This window comes from Python bivittatus, unplaced genomic scaffold (assembly GCF_059951505.1).
Source record: "Python bivittatus isolate LINGU-HERP-01145 unplaced genomic scaffold, Pbiv_v1 ctg000650_np1212, whole genome shotgun sequence".
In the NCBI taxonomy this organism is placed as follows: domain Eukaryota; kingdom Metazoa; phylum Chordata; class Lepidosauria; order Squamata; family Pythonidae; genus Python; species Python bivittatus.
The window spans coordinates 405,524-418,701 of NW_028277093.1; the positions used below are offsets into that span (position 1 = coordinate 405,524).

Consider the following 13,178-nt stretch of genomic DNA (forward strand, 5'->3'; position numbering starts at 1 on the left):
CAAATCACTACCTGGTAGTGCTTAGACCCAGAGGAGCTTGTAACCCCTGCTTTGTTGTTGTTTAGTCGTTAAGTCGTGTCTGACTCTTCGTGACCCCATGAACCATATTGCGCCAGGCCTTCCTGTCCTTCACTGCCTCCCTGAGTTTGCTCAGTTTCATGCTCATTGCTTCAGTGATGCTATCTAACCATCTCATCCTCTGCCGTCCTCTTCTCCTTTTGCCTTCAATCTTTCCCAGCATCAGGGTCTTTTCCAAAGAGATCTCTCTTCGCATTAGGTGACCAAAGTATCTGAGCTTGAGCTTCATTATCAGTCCTTCCAATGAGCAATCAGGGTTGATTTCCTTTAAGATTGACTGGTTTGACCTCCTAGCAGTCCAGGGGACTCTCAAGAGTCTTCTCCAGCACCACAGTTCAAAGGCATCAATTCTTCGGCGCTCGGCCTTCTTTATGGTCCAGCTCTCACAGCCATACATTACTACTGGAAAAACCATAGCTTTGACTATGCGGATCTTTGTCGGCAAGGTGACGTCTCTGCTTTTTAATATGCTATCTAGGCTTGCCATAGCTTTCCTCCCAAGGAGCAAGCGTCTTTTAATTTCATGGCTGCAGTCTCCGTCTGCGGTGATCTTGGAGCCCAAATAAATGAAGTCTGTTACTGCTTCCATTTCTACCCCTTCTATTTGCCAGGAATTGATGGGTCCAGTGTAATATAAAAATAATTTTTAAAAACTACAATGTTCTAAAAGGCTTATTATAACTAAAACTATCAAAAAAGAAGAAAAGACTGGCTATAATCAACTATTTAAAAATAATGAAGTTTTTAAAAGAGCAGGAGCTTAGGAGGACGTATATTGCTGGGATGGCTCCTCCCCAGGAACTACCAAAGGAAAACAAAAAACAAAACAAAAACCACGCCCCCACCAACACTGACAGGGCAAGCTGCCGTACATAAATAGGGAGCAAACCCCGACCCATTCTAGCACTGAAGATGTCACCTAGCCAGGTAACGAAACGTCTGCAAGAAAACAACCAAGCTCAGAGAGCACCAAGGACTCTGCAGTCTCTTAAAGATTTTTACAGACGTGGAGGGCTACAAAGGGAGGAATCCTGGGGAATCCGATAGGCTGGCCAGTTTGGGGAGCCGGGCAAGTCCCTGTACCCAGGTGGTTTGATTAATAGGCAAAAGGGGCCCTTCCAGGGGGCAGCAGAGCCGGGAGCCCCTCTGTAGGGAGGCAGAAAGTGGAGAGAAGGGGGGGCATGTCCTGGAGGGAGGAGGGGCCGCTGGGGCTTCTCAGCTGGTTACTCCATTGCCCCCCCCTTCTTCAGGCTGGGCTGGGAGGGGAGGAGTTATTTTCAGATTCCATATTTGTGAATTTGCCTACTCATTAAAATTTACTTGTACGGTAATGGCAAAATCAATACTTGAGGTGCTTTCAGTCATTCCTGGACATGCAGAGTGGCAAAAAAGTTCCTAGCTGAGGTTCCAGTATTTGCTAATTCAGTGTTTGTGGCAACTTTATAGAATGTTTACTACTGCAAATAACGAGAATTGACTCTAATTATATTTTGTTCACTGGGTTTTTGGGTCCATGCTTTTTACACTTGCCCATATTGTGTGAAGCCGAAACACAGCCAGTGTTGTGAAAAAAAATCTATTCTGCTTGGAAGAATATTAGGAACAAAACTGAAAATTACATTCAGCGTATATAAACTTTTTATTACACAAAATATTGAGACTGGAAAAACTACAAAATACGGCAATCAGAATGATTAGGAGCAACTACAGCTCCGCAGCTTTTAGCTTAGGCAACGTGATCCTTGATTGCGCAGAATGAGGCAGGAATACCTCCCGTAAGGAAGACTTGAACCCAGGCTCGCCCAGTGAATTCCGAGGTTGAGAAGTTGAGCATGGAAAAATGGAAGAATATTACGGATCTCTGACTCTGCCAATAGACTTCCACTCTGGTGTCCTGGTCTCTCTCCCTGAGCTCATTGGGGCGACTCTGGGTGTGGTGCTGAGTCCCCAAGATGAGAAGCTCTACCGAGCATCAACCCTTGCGTGGAAGCCATCTTGTCAGGAGCAGCTTAGGATGCTGTCCCAAATAACATCTGCCTAATTCACATAGTGGGAGAGAGACACTGGCCTTTTTTGTTCGTGGCCTGAAGATGGTGATCTGGTCTAGAGTGGCAAATACTTTCTCCGTGTCACAGACAAATCACTACCTGGTAGTGCTTAGACCCAGAGGAGCTTGTAACCCCTGCTTTGTTGTTGTTTAGTCGTTAAGTCGTGTCTGACTCTTCGTGACCCCATGAACCATATTGCGCCAGGCCTTCCTGTCCTTCACTGCCTCCCTGAGTTGGCTCAGTTTCATGCTCATTGCTTCAGTGATGCTATCTAACCATCTCATCCTCTGCCGTCCTCTTCTCCTTTTGCCTTCAATCTTTCCCAGCATCAGGGTCTTTTCCAAAGAGATCTCTCTTCGCAGTAACCCCTGCAGAGTGGGACATTTATTGGAAAGGTTGAACCTCTCAGCTTTGCAATTTCCTTTCCCTTCAACTGGGGGCTCTGTTGATGTCTCACTTGATCTCTAGGATGGGTATCACCTCTAGCAGCTGACCCAAGTACTTCCAAGCCCCCCTTCCTCTGTTGATGGAGCCGAAAGGCAGTTCAGGGCAACAGCACAGAAGGACCGACAGCAAGCTGAAGGGCAGAAGACGGACCTGGATGAGTTGATCAAACATAGAGCTCCCTCCAGCTCAGGTCTACGCTACGTCCTTTGCTTCTACTGCTGCGACCGCACAAGTACCCTGAGTTGTAAGAGGTCACTGACACCAAGGGCCTGAAAAAGGATAGGAATTCAACTCAGTGGCTTGCTGTACCATGTTTGCTAGATACTTTGTGGATGAAATTGCTGGTATTTCCCACTTGGATTCCAAGATTAGAGAAGATCCAAAAATTGAACCTAAGATGTTAGTTGTCCTTGTTTTAAGACTGTTTCCATTCATTCAGCCTTGGGTGGTGGACTAGATTCATGTTAGTGTGAGACCAACCACCTGCATAGTTGTTTCTTGCCCTTCCTAAGTACAGTAAGGCAACTGGGGAAGGTCTGGTTGAGCAGGTAGTGTGCTCAGGGCTTCAGGGGTCTCATCCAGCCATTTTATGACAACCGTCATACAACATTTATTGAAGAATCCACCTCAGAAACTCATCATGGTGCACAATTTCCAGTTTCACTTTCCTACTCTTCAGCAATTTGCTGAGTGGTAACATCCCAGTTCTGTTAGTACTTGGATGAGATGGACTATCTAGGTCCATTTCAGTCTGGCCCTGGTTGCCCTGAGCTACACTGGAAAACAGAGTACATCCCTGTTGTTTCTGCTGGACACCCCAAGGGCATTTAATTGTCACTGAGGTTCACCACCAGTCAGACATGGGGCTGGAAGGCAGTTTTTGGCAGTTCTAGTACTTCCTTTTATGTCAGTTCCAGAGGGTGATTCCAAGAAGTTGTCTTAAGTGTCCTGGACACCGGTACATGGCATTTCTCCATTTGATCTTATCTAACAGCTACGTGGAACTCCTGGGAAGGATCCTCAGGAGTGCACTGTTTTCTGTAGATGCCATGCAGATGTTTCACATTTCCATGCACTCCTGGGGCCATTGTTGATGTCCTGAATCAGTGACTCCTGACAGTCATGAGCTGGAGGATGAGGCCCAACAAATCAAAACTTACTCCAGGCACGCCAGAGGTGCATCTGGTCAGAAACTAGATGGACTCTGGAGCAGGCTTCAGCGTGTTTGGAAATGTCATTCCCCAAAGACCTTGCCATTTGGAGCACTTCTGGATTCAGCTTTGCAGCTGAAGTGGTGGTGTGTTCCCCACTTTAAGCTGGTTTGCCATCTTTGTTCCTCTGTTGCATCCAGACTGGATGACTTAGCAGTTCTCTGCACAGGGCCACCTTACCTGCCACCGAGAGAATACTGGAAGATACTTGCAGGTACTCAACACACAAAACTCGCTCTAGTTTCTGGGCCCAACTCAAAGTGGGGAGGAAGAGCTCAGGGTCTGCCTCCTTCCTCCCCAAAATCTGCTGGAAAAGGGCCTTCTCCCAGCTGTGAGGGGCACAGGTTTTAGGAGAAAAGAAAGGCCTTCTTAGCCGCCACATGTAAATTTGGGAATCCTCTACCACAGGCAGCCCAGACAGCATTCTCTCTGCTACTGGTTTCCAAGGGGTCAAAACCTTTCTTTTGGCATAGCATCCTTTCCTGACAACGTGCCTTTCAGAAGATTCTGTGTCTTGCTTTTGCTGTTTTACAATTTTTATTGGAAAGTTTGTGTTTTTGGACTTTCCAGCATTTATAATTGAATTGGTACCAATTTTAAGTGTTGTACACTACCCTGCATGATATATACAGTATGTGTTAGAAGGAGAGAGAATTTAAAAATACAGTCAGGACCAGAAATATTTGGAACAAGGATAACTGTTTTGGCATTTGGCCTCTGTACACCACCACACTGAAGTTGAAAGGAAACACACCCAGATGGGAGTGAAGTCAGGACTTTCAGCTGTACATCAAGGGGTTTGACAAAAGTGGGACACTGACCATTCAGGAAGTCCTTTCAACTTCAGTGTGGTGGTGTACAGAGGCCAAATGCCAAAACAGTTATTCTTCCAATATTTCTGGTCCTGACTGTACAAAAGTTCTTCATCTCTCCAGCATGGATGTTCTTATATCTACGGCTGGGTGACCAGCAGAACCATGCTGAATGGTGTTGTTAGCCAAGTGTGCTAGAAATGTAAGCACAGAATTAAGGCACAAAGTGATCAGTCTCTGGCGAGGGATAAAAAAAGTTGTCATATGTTCACAAAGACTAACTGAGCAATACCCTGTCACTCAATCTGAGAAATTATGACATACTGATTTCCCTGTGCGAATTCTCGGCAGGGAAGCAGGACTGGGGCCCCGTCTGATGCCACCTCGACACTCCAAGACATGAAAGTCCCCCCTTCCTCCCCATGAGCAGTTTGGTGCCTCTTCAGCTGTCGCTCGTTATAAAACCTCTTTGCCTGCTGCAAGCACGGATGCGGTTTTGCTCCCCCGTGGAGCTTCTGATGTCTCATCAGGTTCCTCCTCTGGCTGAAGTTCTTCCCGCACTCCACGCACGGGTAGGGCTTCTCCGCCGTGTGCATCCTCTGGTGCCGCAGGAGGTGCTGCTTGTCGTAAAAGCTCTTGCTGCACTCAGAACAGCGGTACGGCTTTTCCCCCGCGTGGATTCGCAAGTGAGAGGTGAGGTTGGAGCTCCGGTGGAAGCTCTTCCCACACTCCGAGCACCGGTACGGCTTCTCCCCCGTGTGGATCCCTTCGTGGGACGTCAGCTGCGAGCGCCGGATGAAAGTCTTGCCGCAGGTTAAGCACTTATGCGGCTTGTCCTTGGAATGAATTAACTGGTGCAGGTTGAACCCTGATTTGTCGCAGAAGCCCTTACTGCAGATGGGGCAGTGGTAAGGCTTCTCCCCTGTGTGCTTCCTTAGATGGCAAGTGAGGTTTGTGCTCCGATTGAAGCTCTTCCCACACTCTGAGCACTGATATGGCTTCTCCCCCGTGTGGATCCTTCGGTGGGAGGTGAGATAGGCGAGCTGCCGGAAGCTCTTCCCACACTCCCAGCACTGGTGTGGCCTCTCTCCCGTGTGGATGCTTTGATGGGAAGCCAGGTGGGAGCTCTGCCGGAAGCTCTTCCCACATTCCCGGCACCGGTGCTGCTTCTGCTCTGCCCGGCTCTGCCGATGGGCACTCCGCTCTGCTGGGTGGCCAAAGCTCCTCCCATCTTCCAGGTTTCCTTGCCGAGCTGGCGTTTTGCGAGGGGCGTCCCCCGGCCGCAGCTGCTCCTTCAGCTTCTCTGTTGGGCCTCCCCTCTGCTCTTTGGCTCCTTCCTGATTTCTCCAGGTCTCCTTCATCCCAAGCAGGCTGGGGCTGGCCAGTGACCTCCTGCCTCTGCTGCTGCTGCTGCTGCTGCTGCTTTCCCCCCCGTCTCCTGCCGGGCGAGAGAGAGAAACCCAGTCAGAAGGCAAAGGTGCCAGACCAGCCTTGCCTCATCGTGTTCCCACAGCCCTCCCCCAATCTGCAGCTCCCCGTATCCATAAATGAGAGGAGCTCAATTTGGAAGTTGGAAATGGGGAGATTATGCTATCAGCCCTTTTCTAGCCTCTGGCATGGTTTTGAATCAAAACAGTTAAAAATGTGTTTTTTCCCTGGAGAACAGAGGTGGGCAATCCACAGCCTGAATGATCCCCCCGCCAAGCAAAGTATGATCTTGCCATAATTCAGCCATAAAAGGCAATTTTCCAGCACTGCAAACATTTTCACATTTGGGGATGAGAATTTAGTGGCTGATCTTACAAAGTTATTTCTCTCCCACGTGTGTCAGCAGGGGCACAAGGGATGACATGTGGCTAGATGTCTCACTCAAATCACACCAATTATATAATTTACAAACAACACACTTCATGTCACTGCTACAATGACACCATTCCTTCTTCTACCAGGCACTTACGAACCCAAAATGGTCCCCCTTGCCTCTTCCAATACAAGTAGTCCTCAGCTTATGACCACAATAAGAACCCGAAAATTCATTGTTAAGTGGCATGATCATTAAGTGAGGAGTTCCAATTTTATGACATTTTTTCGCAGCAGTTGTTAAGCAAATCATAGCAGTTGTTAAATGAATCACATGGTCATTAAGAGAATCACGTCATTAAGTGAATCACTCAGTTCCCCCTTAATTTTGGTTGTTGGAAGCCAGTTGGGAAGGTTAAAAATGATCACATGACCTCAGGACACTGCAACTGTTGTAAACGCATGCCAGTTACCAAGCACCCAAATTTTGATTATGTCACTGCAGGGACACTGCAACACTGGGGACTGATCATGTGACTTTTTTCAGCACTGTTGTAACTTTGAATGGTCACTAAATGAATGTTTGTAAGTCAAGGACTACTTGTAGATCGTCTTGTTACTGGATGGCATCCTGCATCTGTCCATGTTTATGGACAAAACTGGCCCCCTCCCATAGCAAGTCCTCCACCATGCAATTTCTCTCCTCTTGTCCCCCCACCCCCCAGTGGCCTCAAAGACCTGTAACCCTGGTCAAAGGGAGAGTGGCCCTCTCTGTGGAGTCTCAAATAAGGAATAACTTTCTTGGTCTTGTGCAACCAAAACATGGTTGCACAAGACCAATCAACAAATGATGGCATAACAGCCTGTCTCTCTTCAGTCCGCTTCATTCTCTCCAAAACGGAGCAGCTGTAACAAGGCTAAGGGGGCTTCTGACATCCCAACGGCAAAACTCTGATTGCTTGGAAGTTTTGGATAATTCCCTTTATGTGCTATCTACTGGAGAGGAAGCAGCAATGGGACATTTGCTAGGAGCATACAAGATTGTGGAGTCCTTGGTGCTCTCTGAGCTTGGTGGTTGGCTTGCAAACATTTCGTTACCCAACTAGGTAACATCATCAGTGCGAGTGAGTGTGGGGTTTGCACCCTGTCTATGTACAGTAGTTTGCCCTGCCAGTGTTGTTGGGGGCGGTGGTTTTCGCCCTGGTAGTTCCTTGATCAGGATATTGTTTTCTGCCCGATTGTTTGTCTGCTATTAATCCCTGCTTATCTTTGTGTTGGCTGCCGGAGAGGATGTGCTCTGGTATTTTTGTTTCCTTTTTATTGTTTTGAATTTCCTTCTGAATAGTATGTAGATGCTGTTTATCTCTATGTGCCTGTTGATGGCTGCCTTGTCTGAACACCATGCTTCCAAGAACTCCCTTACATTTTTGGATTTAGCTTGGTCTAAGATGCTGACAGTTTCCCAGTTAAAACTATGGTTCAATCAGTCCACGTGCGGTGAGATTAAGGAGTTTTCATCGTGTCTTCTGACTGCTGGTTGGTGCTCATGGATGCGCTCTGCCAGCCTTCTGCCTGTCTGTCCTGCATAGTGGCCGTTACGGTCCTTGCACTGTATGTTGTGCTGTAGTGGGTTGAGTGGTCAGGCACTTTTTGATAAAGTTGCGTGGGTCTCCATTTTGTTGGAAGATGTTGTATAGGCGGCTTGTTTCCTTTTTCTGCTGTTCTGGGTTTCTCTGGATAACACAAAGTAACAACCCCACTTCCCACAAGAGGAGCTGTGTAAGAACATTATTCAGACAAGTACAAACGCACTGCAGCAACCCAGAACACTGGAAAAAGGAAACAGACTGCTACACAACATCTTCCAACAAAATGGATACCCACGCAACTTTATCAAAAAGTGCCTGACCACCACCAACACAAGCTATGAAAAGTTTAACACTACCATACATCAAAAACATCTCAGAAACAACCAACAGACTATTACAACCACATGGCATCACCACAGCACACCAAGGACTGCATAATTTAACCCTGAGCTACACATATTCTCTTCTATTGGAACTTACAAGATTGTTGTGGAAAGTTCCTACAAACGTTGAGGAAAAAATGTGTTCTCCAATATGGAAGGGCAGAGCTAGGACGTGACTGGATCCTTGGTACAAGCAGACATTTTTCAGAGGCCACTATTTCTTGTAGAAGGAGGCATGGTGTCTCATCTTGACCCTCAATCCTCAGCATAAGGAGACACCAAGGAGGCCTCAAAATGTGAGCCAAGATCACTGCCTTGTAGAAGATGGCAGGGCCTTTTGGGACCCCAGATCCACAGGAGAACAGGGCACAACATGGAGGAAGTATCTTGGCAGAAGAGGCATTCCATATCCTCTAGCCAGAGCATTCATTTCCAGCTGGAACATCTGCAGCCTCCCTTGGGGCCCAAACACAACAGGGTCGAAAGACTTGGAATTCACGCTGTCTCCAAAAATTGGCACCCCAAACAAAGAGGCGGCCTTACCCAAGGAAGCCACGTTCCTAGAATTCTCCAGCATGACTTCTCGGTGGAGGGCTTTCTGGCCAGCAGCTAAGAGCGCCCACTCCTCATTGGTGAAATACACGGCCACCTCCTCGAAGGACACGGGGCTCTGGAAGAGGGAGAAGCACTGATTGGCGTCTCTCGGGAATCAGTTTTGTGCCCGTAACATCCGCACAGGAGACGTTGTCCAGGGATTCGGGGGCGAGACCATCCGGGGTGGATGTCCTGCAGTTCTAGTTCTCCTTCTGCCTCGATTCCAGGAAAGTGGCTGATGCTTAGAACCAGCAGCACCTGGAGGGCGGACGTCCCTCTTTTGCGTACACCAGCACTCACCTGTGTCGCTTTTGGAGAAAGCTGGAGCACCACAATTGGATTACGTTTGCGGTGTCTCCAGAAATGCCACCTGTCCCAAAACAATAGCGGAAGAAGGCCAGTGGCCACCTCCCTGCCCCATAACTGTTTGTGGTGAAAGCCAGGCCGGGTGACATCACGATGGGGGGGAGTCACTACAGAGGTTGTGGGCCAGCTCCGACACCATCACCCTAAAAGGCCTGGCCTGGCCTGGCCTTTTCTTTCATCACGGACCATCAGGTACAACATATCTGATGGATACCCCTTTCTGCTTTTATTTTAAGAGATTTTATTTACATAATTATTTAATTTATTCCGTTTATATTGGGGGGGCCCTAAAAAAGCAGGGCAGGAAAAACACAACGCTCTAAATCTGAGGCTGCCCCAAAGCAGCAAGTAGACTGAGAGGGAGATTTTGTAACAGCGGAGAAGTCCAGAAGCCTCCCAGCGAGGAGGAGGCGAGGCTCTGGGGCCCCCAAAGCATGCCAGCAGCCGCTGCGTGCCCCCCCCCCGACCTTTGCTCCTACCTGAGCTGAAGGGGCAGCTGCTGTTCCTGTCCCTCCGCGAGCAGGAAACGTTTCCGCCGATTCCAGCCCCGCGGTTGCGAAAGGGCAGCCTTTGGGGAAGGTCATTATTAAGCCGAGCGGGGGAGATGCGCAGGACTGAGGGAGCCCTGGAGAAACACCCCTGGGGGGAAGGGGAGGGGGGCCCCCCACGGCTCCGCAGCTCTGGCTCAGGAACCCCCCCTTACCCCGCGGCGAGTCCGGGGCCGGACCTTCCCGTTCGGTCCCCGCGGAGGGCGGCTTCCCTCCCTCCTTCCAGGGGTAGGAATCGGCGGCAGCCTGCATGAGCGCCTCCGGCCCCCGAAAAAGCAGCCGGGATCCCCGCAGGAGACCCGAAGAGGCTTCAGAGCAGCGGCCCAAGGAGCGACCCCTGCGGGAGGCCCCAACGGCCGCCCTGGGCTCCCGCCTCGCGCGGCGCTCTCGGCTGGGCTCGGCCTGTCCGGTGCGGCGTTGCGGCTCTTGAACCACACTTCAGGGCGGCCCCGCTCAACCTCGGCCGCTTCAAGAGGTGTGGACTTCAGCTCCCAGAGTTCCCCAACTCGGAGTTGAAGTCCCCACCTCTTAAAGCGGCCGGGCCTGAGAAAGACCCCCTTAGGGCTGCTCTCCGCGCCGCAGCGCCAGGTCCGGCATCAGCGGCGCAGGCGGCTGGACAGCGCGCGCGCCGGCCCGCCCGCCGCCGCCCAGGAGCAGAGCCCGGGAAGGGCTGAGCCGCTCCTTCTCCGCACGGCTCTTCCCAGAGCCCGCCCCCGCCCGCTCCTCGCTGGGGGGCCAATGCCAATGCCAATGCCAGGGCCAGGCCCGCCCTTCCCCCGCACCCGGGCTCCTCGGCCACCGGGGCAGGCCGCCTTCTCAGCAGGGGAAGCGGCGGACCCCCGGCCGACCCTCTGCGGCAACGGGGGGCAACAGGGCCGGGCCGGGCGGATCGGGGGCGCCTCCGGGAGCTCGCCTGCCCGACTGCAGCTGGGGCCGGAAAGCGGGCACGGGCGGCGTCTGCAGGCGGCCCTGGCAGAGCTGGAGCTGCCGGGCCCGGCTTGACTCCGCCTCGGGGCGGCCCTGCGGGAAGCCGGAGGACGGCTGGGCGTCGGGGGCTCCGCTGGGGGGAGGGGCGCCGGGGCGAAGGCTTCCTCCGGGGCGAGGGGCGGAGGTCGGTTGGGGTCTTCCCCACTCCGGGGAAGCGCTGCCGGAACGCGGGGGGCTCCGCTCGGAGCCTGGGAAGGTCGGTCTCCCGGGAACAAGGCGGAGGCCCCGAATGTTTGCGCATCCCGGGCACGGCTGGCCGGGGAGGAAGCGTTTGCACCAGCAGCTGATTGCAAGCCGCGAGCGAGCGAGCGAGCCAGCCGCGCGATGCAGCTGCCGCAAAGGCAAAGGCGATTTTGGGTTGTGCTGAGAAGCGGCGGCGGCGGCGGCTGCGGCGGCTCTTCCACTGTCGGCCAGACTCTGGCAGCTCCCGCTCTGGAAGCCAGCCCGGCCGCTTCGGAAGGAGCAGGCGGAGGAGCGGAAAGCACGTTTAGGGGGCGAGCGGGGTGGGCGCCCCGGCCAGTCATCTCCTCCCGGAGTTCGTGAACTTTCCGGGCAGGGAGAGCAGGGCAGGGCGGCCCCTCCTCGTCGCGACGCCTGGCGCTAGCGCGGCTTGGGGCCCCCGCATCCGGGTGACTTGAGGGGGGCGGCGGAGGACGGGCTTGCGCTGCTGGTCCCCCGCTGGGTGTGTTGCACGGCTGGCTGAGCGTGGAAACACTCCGTGAGCCGCCCGGAGTCCCTGCGTGCGGGGGGGGGGCGGCCATAGAGGCGTGTTAAAGAGACAGATATAAAGCAATAAAAACCAGGCTGCGCTTCTGTCCTTGGCCTTCCCCAGCGCTGCTTCCGGGCTCCTGGGCAGCGATGCTGGCAGACCTCCCGGTCCCCTGGGGCAGCGCCGGGTAAGGAGGAGGCCCTCCGGCCAGCTCGGCTGTCTCAACCCCCGGGAGCCGCACCAGCCCCTGCCCTGCCCGTGCCCACGGGTTTAGGGGCGTCCCTCCCTCCCACCCTGCCTGCAGTCTGAAAAGCAGCCCCGTTCAGTAGGTAAAGGCTGAACTTAGGCTGGGCAGTGCGTTCGATTGCCAAACCCATCATCCTGGCCTCCGGCCACACCGCCCAGGACTGCTCGGAGCTGAACAGCTCTTGAAGGCTGCGTGCTGATTGCCCCCGCTGGAGCCCCCTCCTCCCTCCATGGCTTTTCCCCCGAGCTTTCACCGAAAGGCAACACCTCTGCCTTCAGGGGGGCCCTAGAGAAAATCAAGGGCCACCTGGAGCGCCATCCCTTTGGAGGGGGCAGAGACAATGTGGGTGCCACGGAAGAGGGGAGAGAGCGGGCCTGGGGGGCTTGGCATCCCCCTGTCCAGGCCTGGACAAGAGCGGTCCCCAGCTGCGCTCCCCCTGCAAGGATGTCCGGGCCGGAGAGCCATGGCTTCCCTGGGTACCCCTCCCCCTGGGCTCTCAAGCCTCCAGACCCCTCCCACAACTTACTCCTGAGTTCTGTCAGGGCTGAGATGGGGGAGCCACCAGCAGCCGGCCCTTTGAACCGACTCCCCCAGTGATCCTGGAGTTCCCTTGACTGAGACAGAGTCTCTCTCGCAAGCAAGCTGGTCGTGCCCCCCCTTCCCTCCCTCCCTCCCAGGCCCAGGAATTAGGGCAAAGCTGGCCTGGGCCGCTTTCCCCCACTTTTTCTCGGCGTAAGCGTAGCTGGATATTTCCTCCATGTTCCTCTTCACCTGCAGCTCCGTGGCTCTGGCTTTGTCTGTCTTAGCGGCTCTGCTTTGGGGAAGAAGAATTGTCTCTCCGTGTGGCATAAAACCCACTGTCTCTAGTGGGCATAGCTACAGACAAAAATGCCAGCTTGGTCTAGTGCCTGAGGTGCTGGACTAGGAGCTGGGAGACGTGAGTTCGAGTCCTGCCTGAGGCACCAAGCCAGCTGGGGGACTTGGGGCCAGGCCCTCCGAAGAACGCCAGGGCAAACCCCTTCCGAACACACAGCCAAGGAGACTGCAGGGGCTTGCCTATGTGGGCACCAGGAGTCAGACAGGACCGCAACAACCCCAAGATGGATACAGCGGTGCTGAAAAGTTGGTGAACCCTTTTCAATACTTCTGCATAAATATGACCTAAATTGTGTAAGTCCTAAAACTGGAGAAAGAGAAATCAGTTAAACAAAGGAGTCAAAAACATGCTGTGTGTCATTTTCCTCAGTAAATAAACCCAGCTACCTATTTGTGTATTGTGTTAATATGTAAAACCACAGGGTGATGTCGATAAGGGCCTGGCATTTTCTCTACAAGGAACAGATTTCAAAGAGTTGGTCT

At 52.7% G+C, this 13,178-nt stretch overlaps 1 protein-coding gene across 2 annotated transcripts; it reads right to left on the bottom strand.

Moving 5' to 3' along the window:
• Nucleotides 1-1,686: 1,686 nt before the first annotated feature.
• LOC103057019 (uncharacterized) lies at nt 1,687-10,884 on the bottom strand. Of its 2 annotated transcripts, XM_007444969.4 has the most exons (4): nt 10,032-10,884; nt 9,808-9,896; nt 8,912-9,038; nt 1,687-6,034 (listed from the first exon to the last, which is right to left on the bottom strand). In XM_007444969.4, the coding sequence occupies exons 1-4, from the start codon at nt 10,126-10,128 to the stop codon at nt 4,893-4,895; spliced, it is 1,455 nt and encodes a 484-aa protein (XP_007445031.2). In that variant the 5' UTR covers nt 10,129-10,884; the 3' UTR covers nt 1,687-4,892. The 2 variants fall into 2 exon arrangements, with proteins under 2 accessions (XP_007445031.2, XP_025033156.2); XM_025177388.2 differs by having other exon boundaries at nt 9,808-10,884.
• Nucleotides 10,885-13,178: the final 2,294 nt, after the last annotated feature.

Excerpts from the sequence above, each read along its gene's own strand:
- LOC103057019 (XM_025177388.2), bottom strand. The coding sequence starts at position 10,128 with ATGCAGGCTGCCGCCGATTCCTACCCCTGGAAGGAGGGAGGGAAGCCG. Across the intron at positions 9,039-9,807 it reads CAGCTGCCCCTTCAGCTCAG|AGCCCCGTGTCCTTCGAGGA; the intron begins GTAGGAGCAAAG and ends TCCCTCTTCCAG. Across the intron at positions 6,035-8,911 it reads TAGGAACGTGGCTTCCTTGG|GAGACGGGGGGGAAAGCAGC; the intron begins GTAAGGCCGCCT and ends CTCGCCCGGCAG.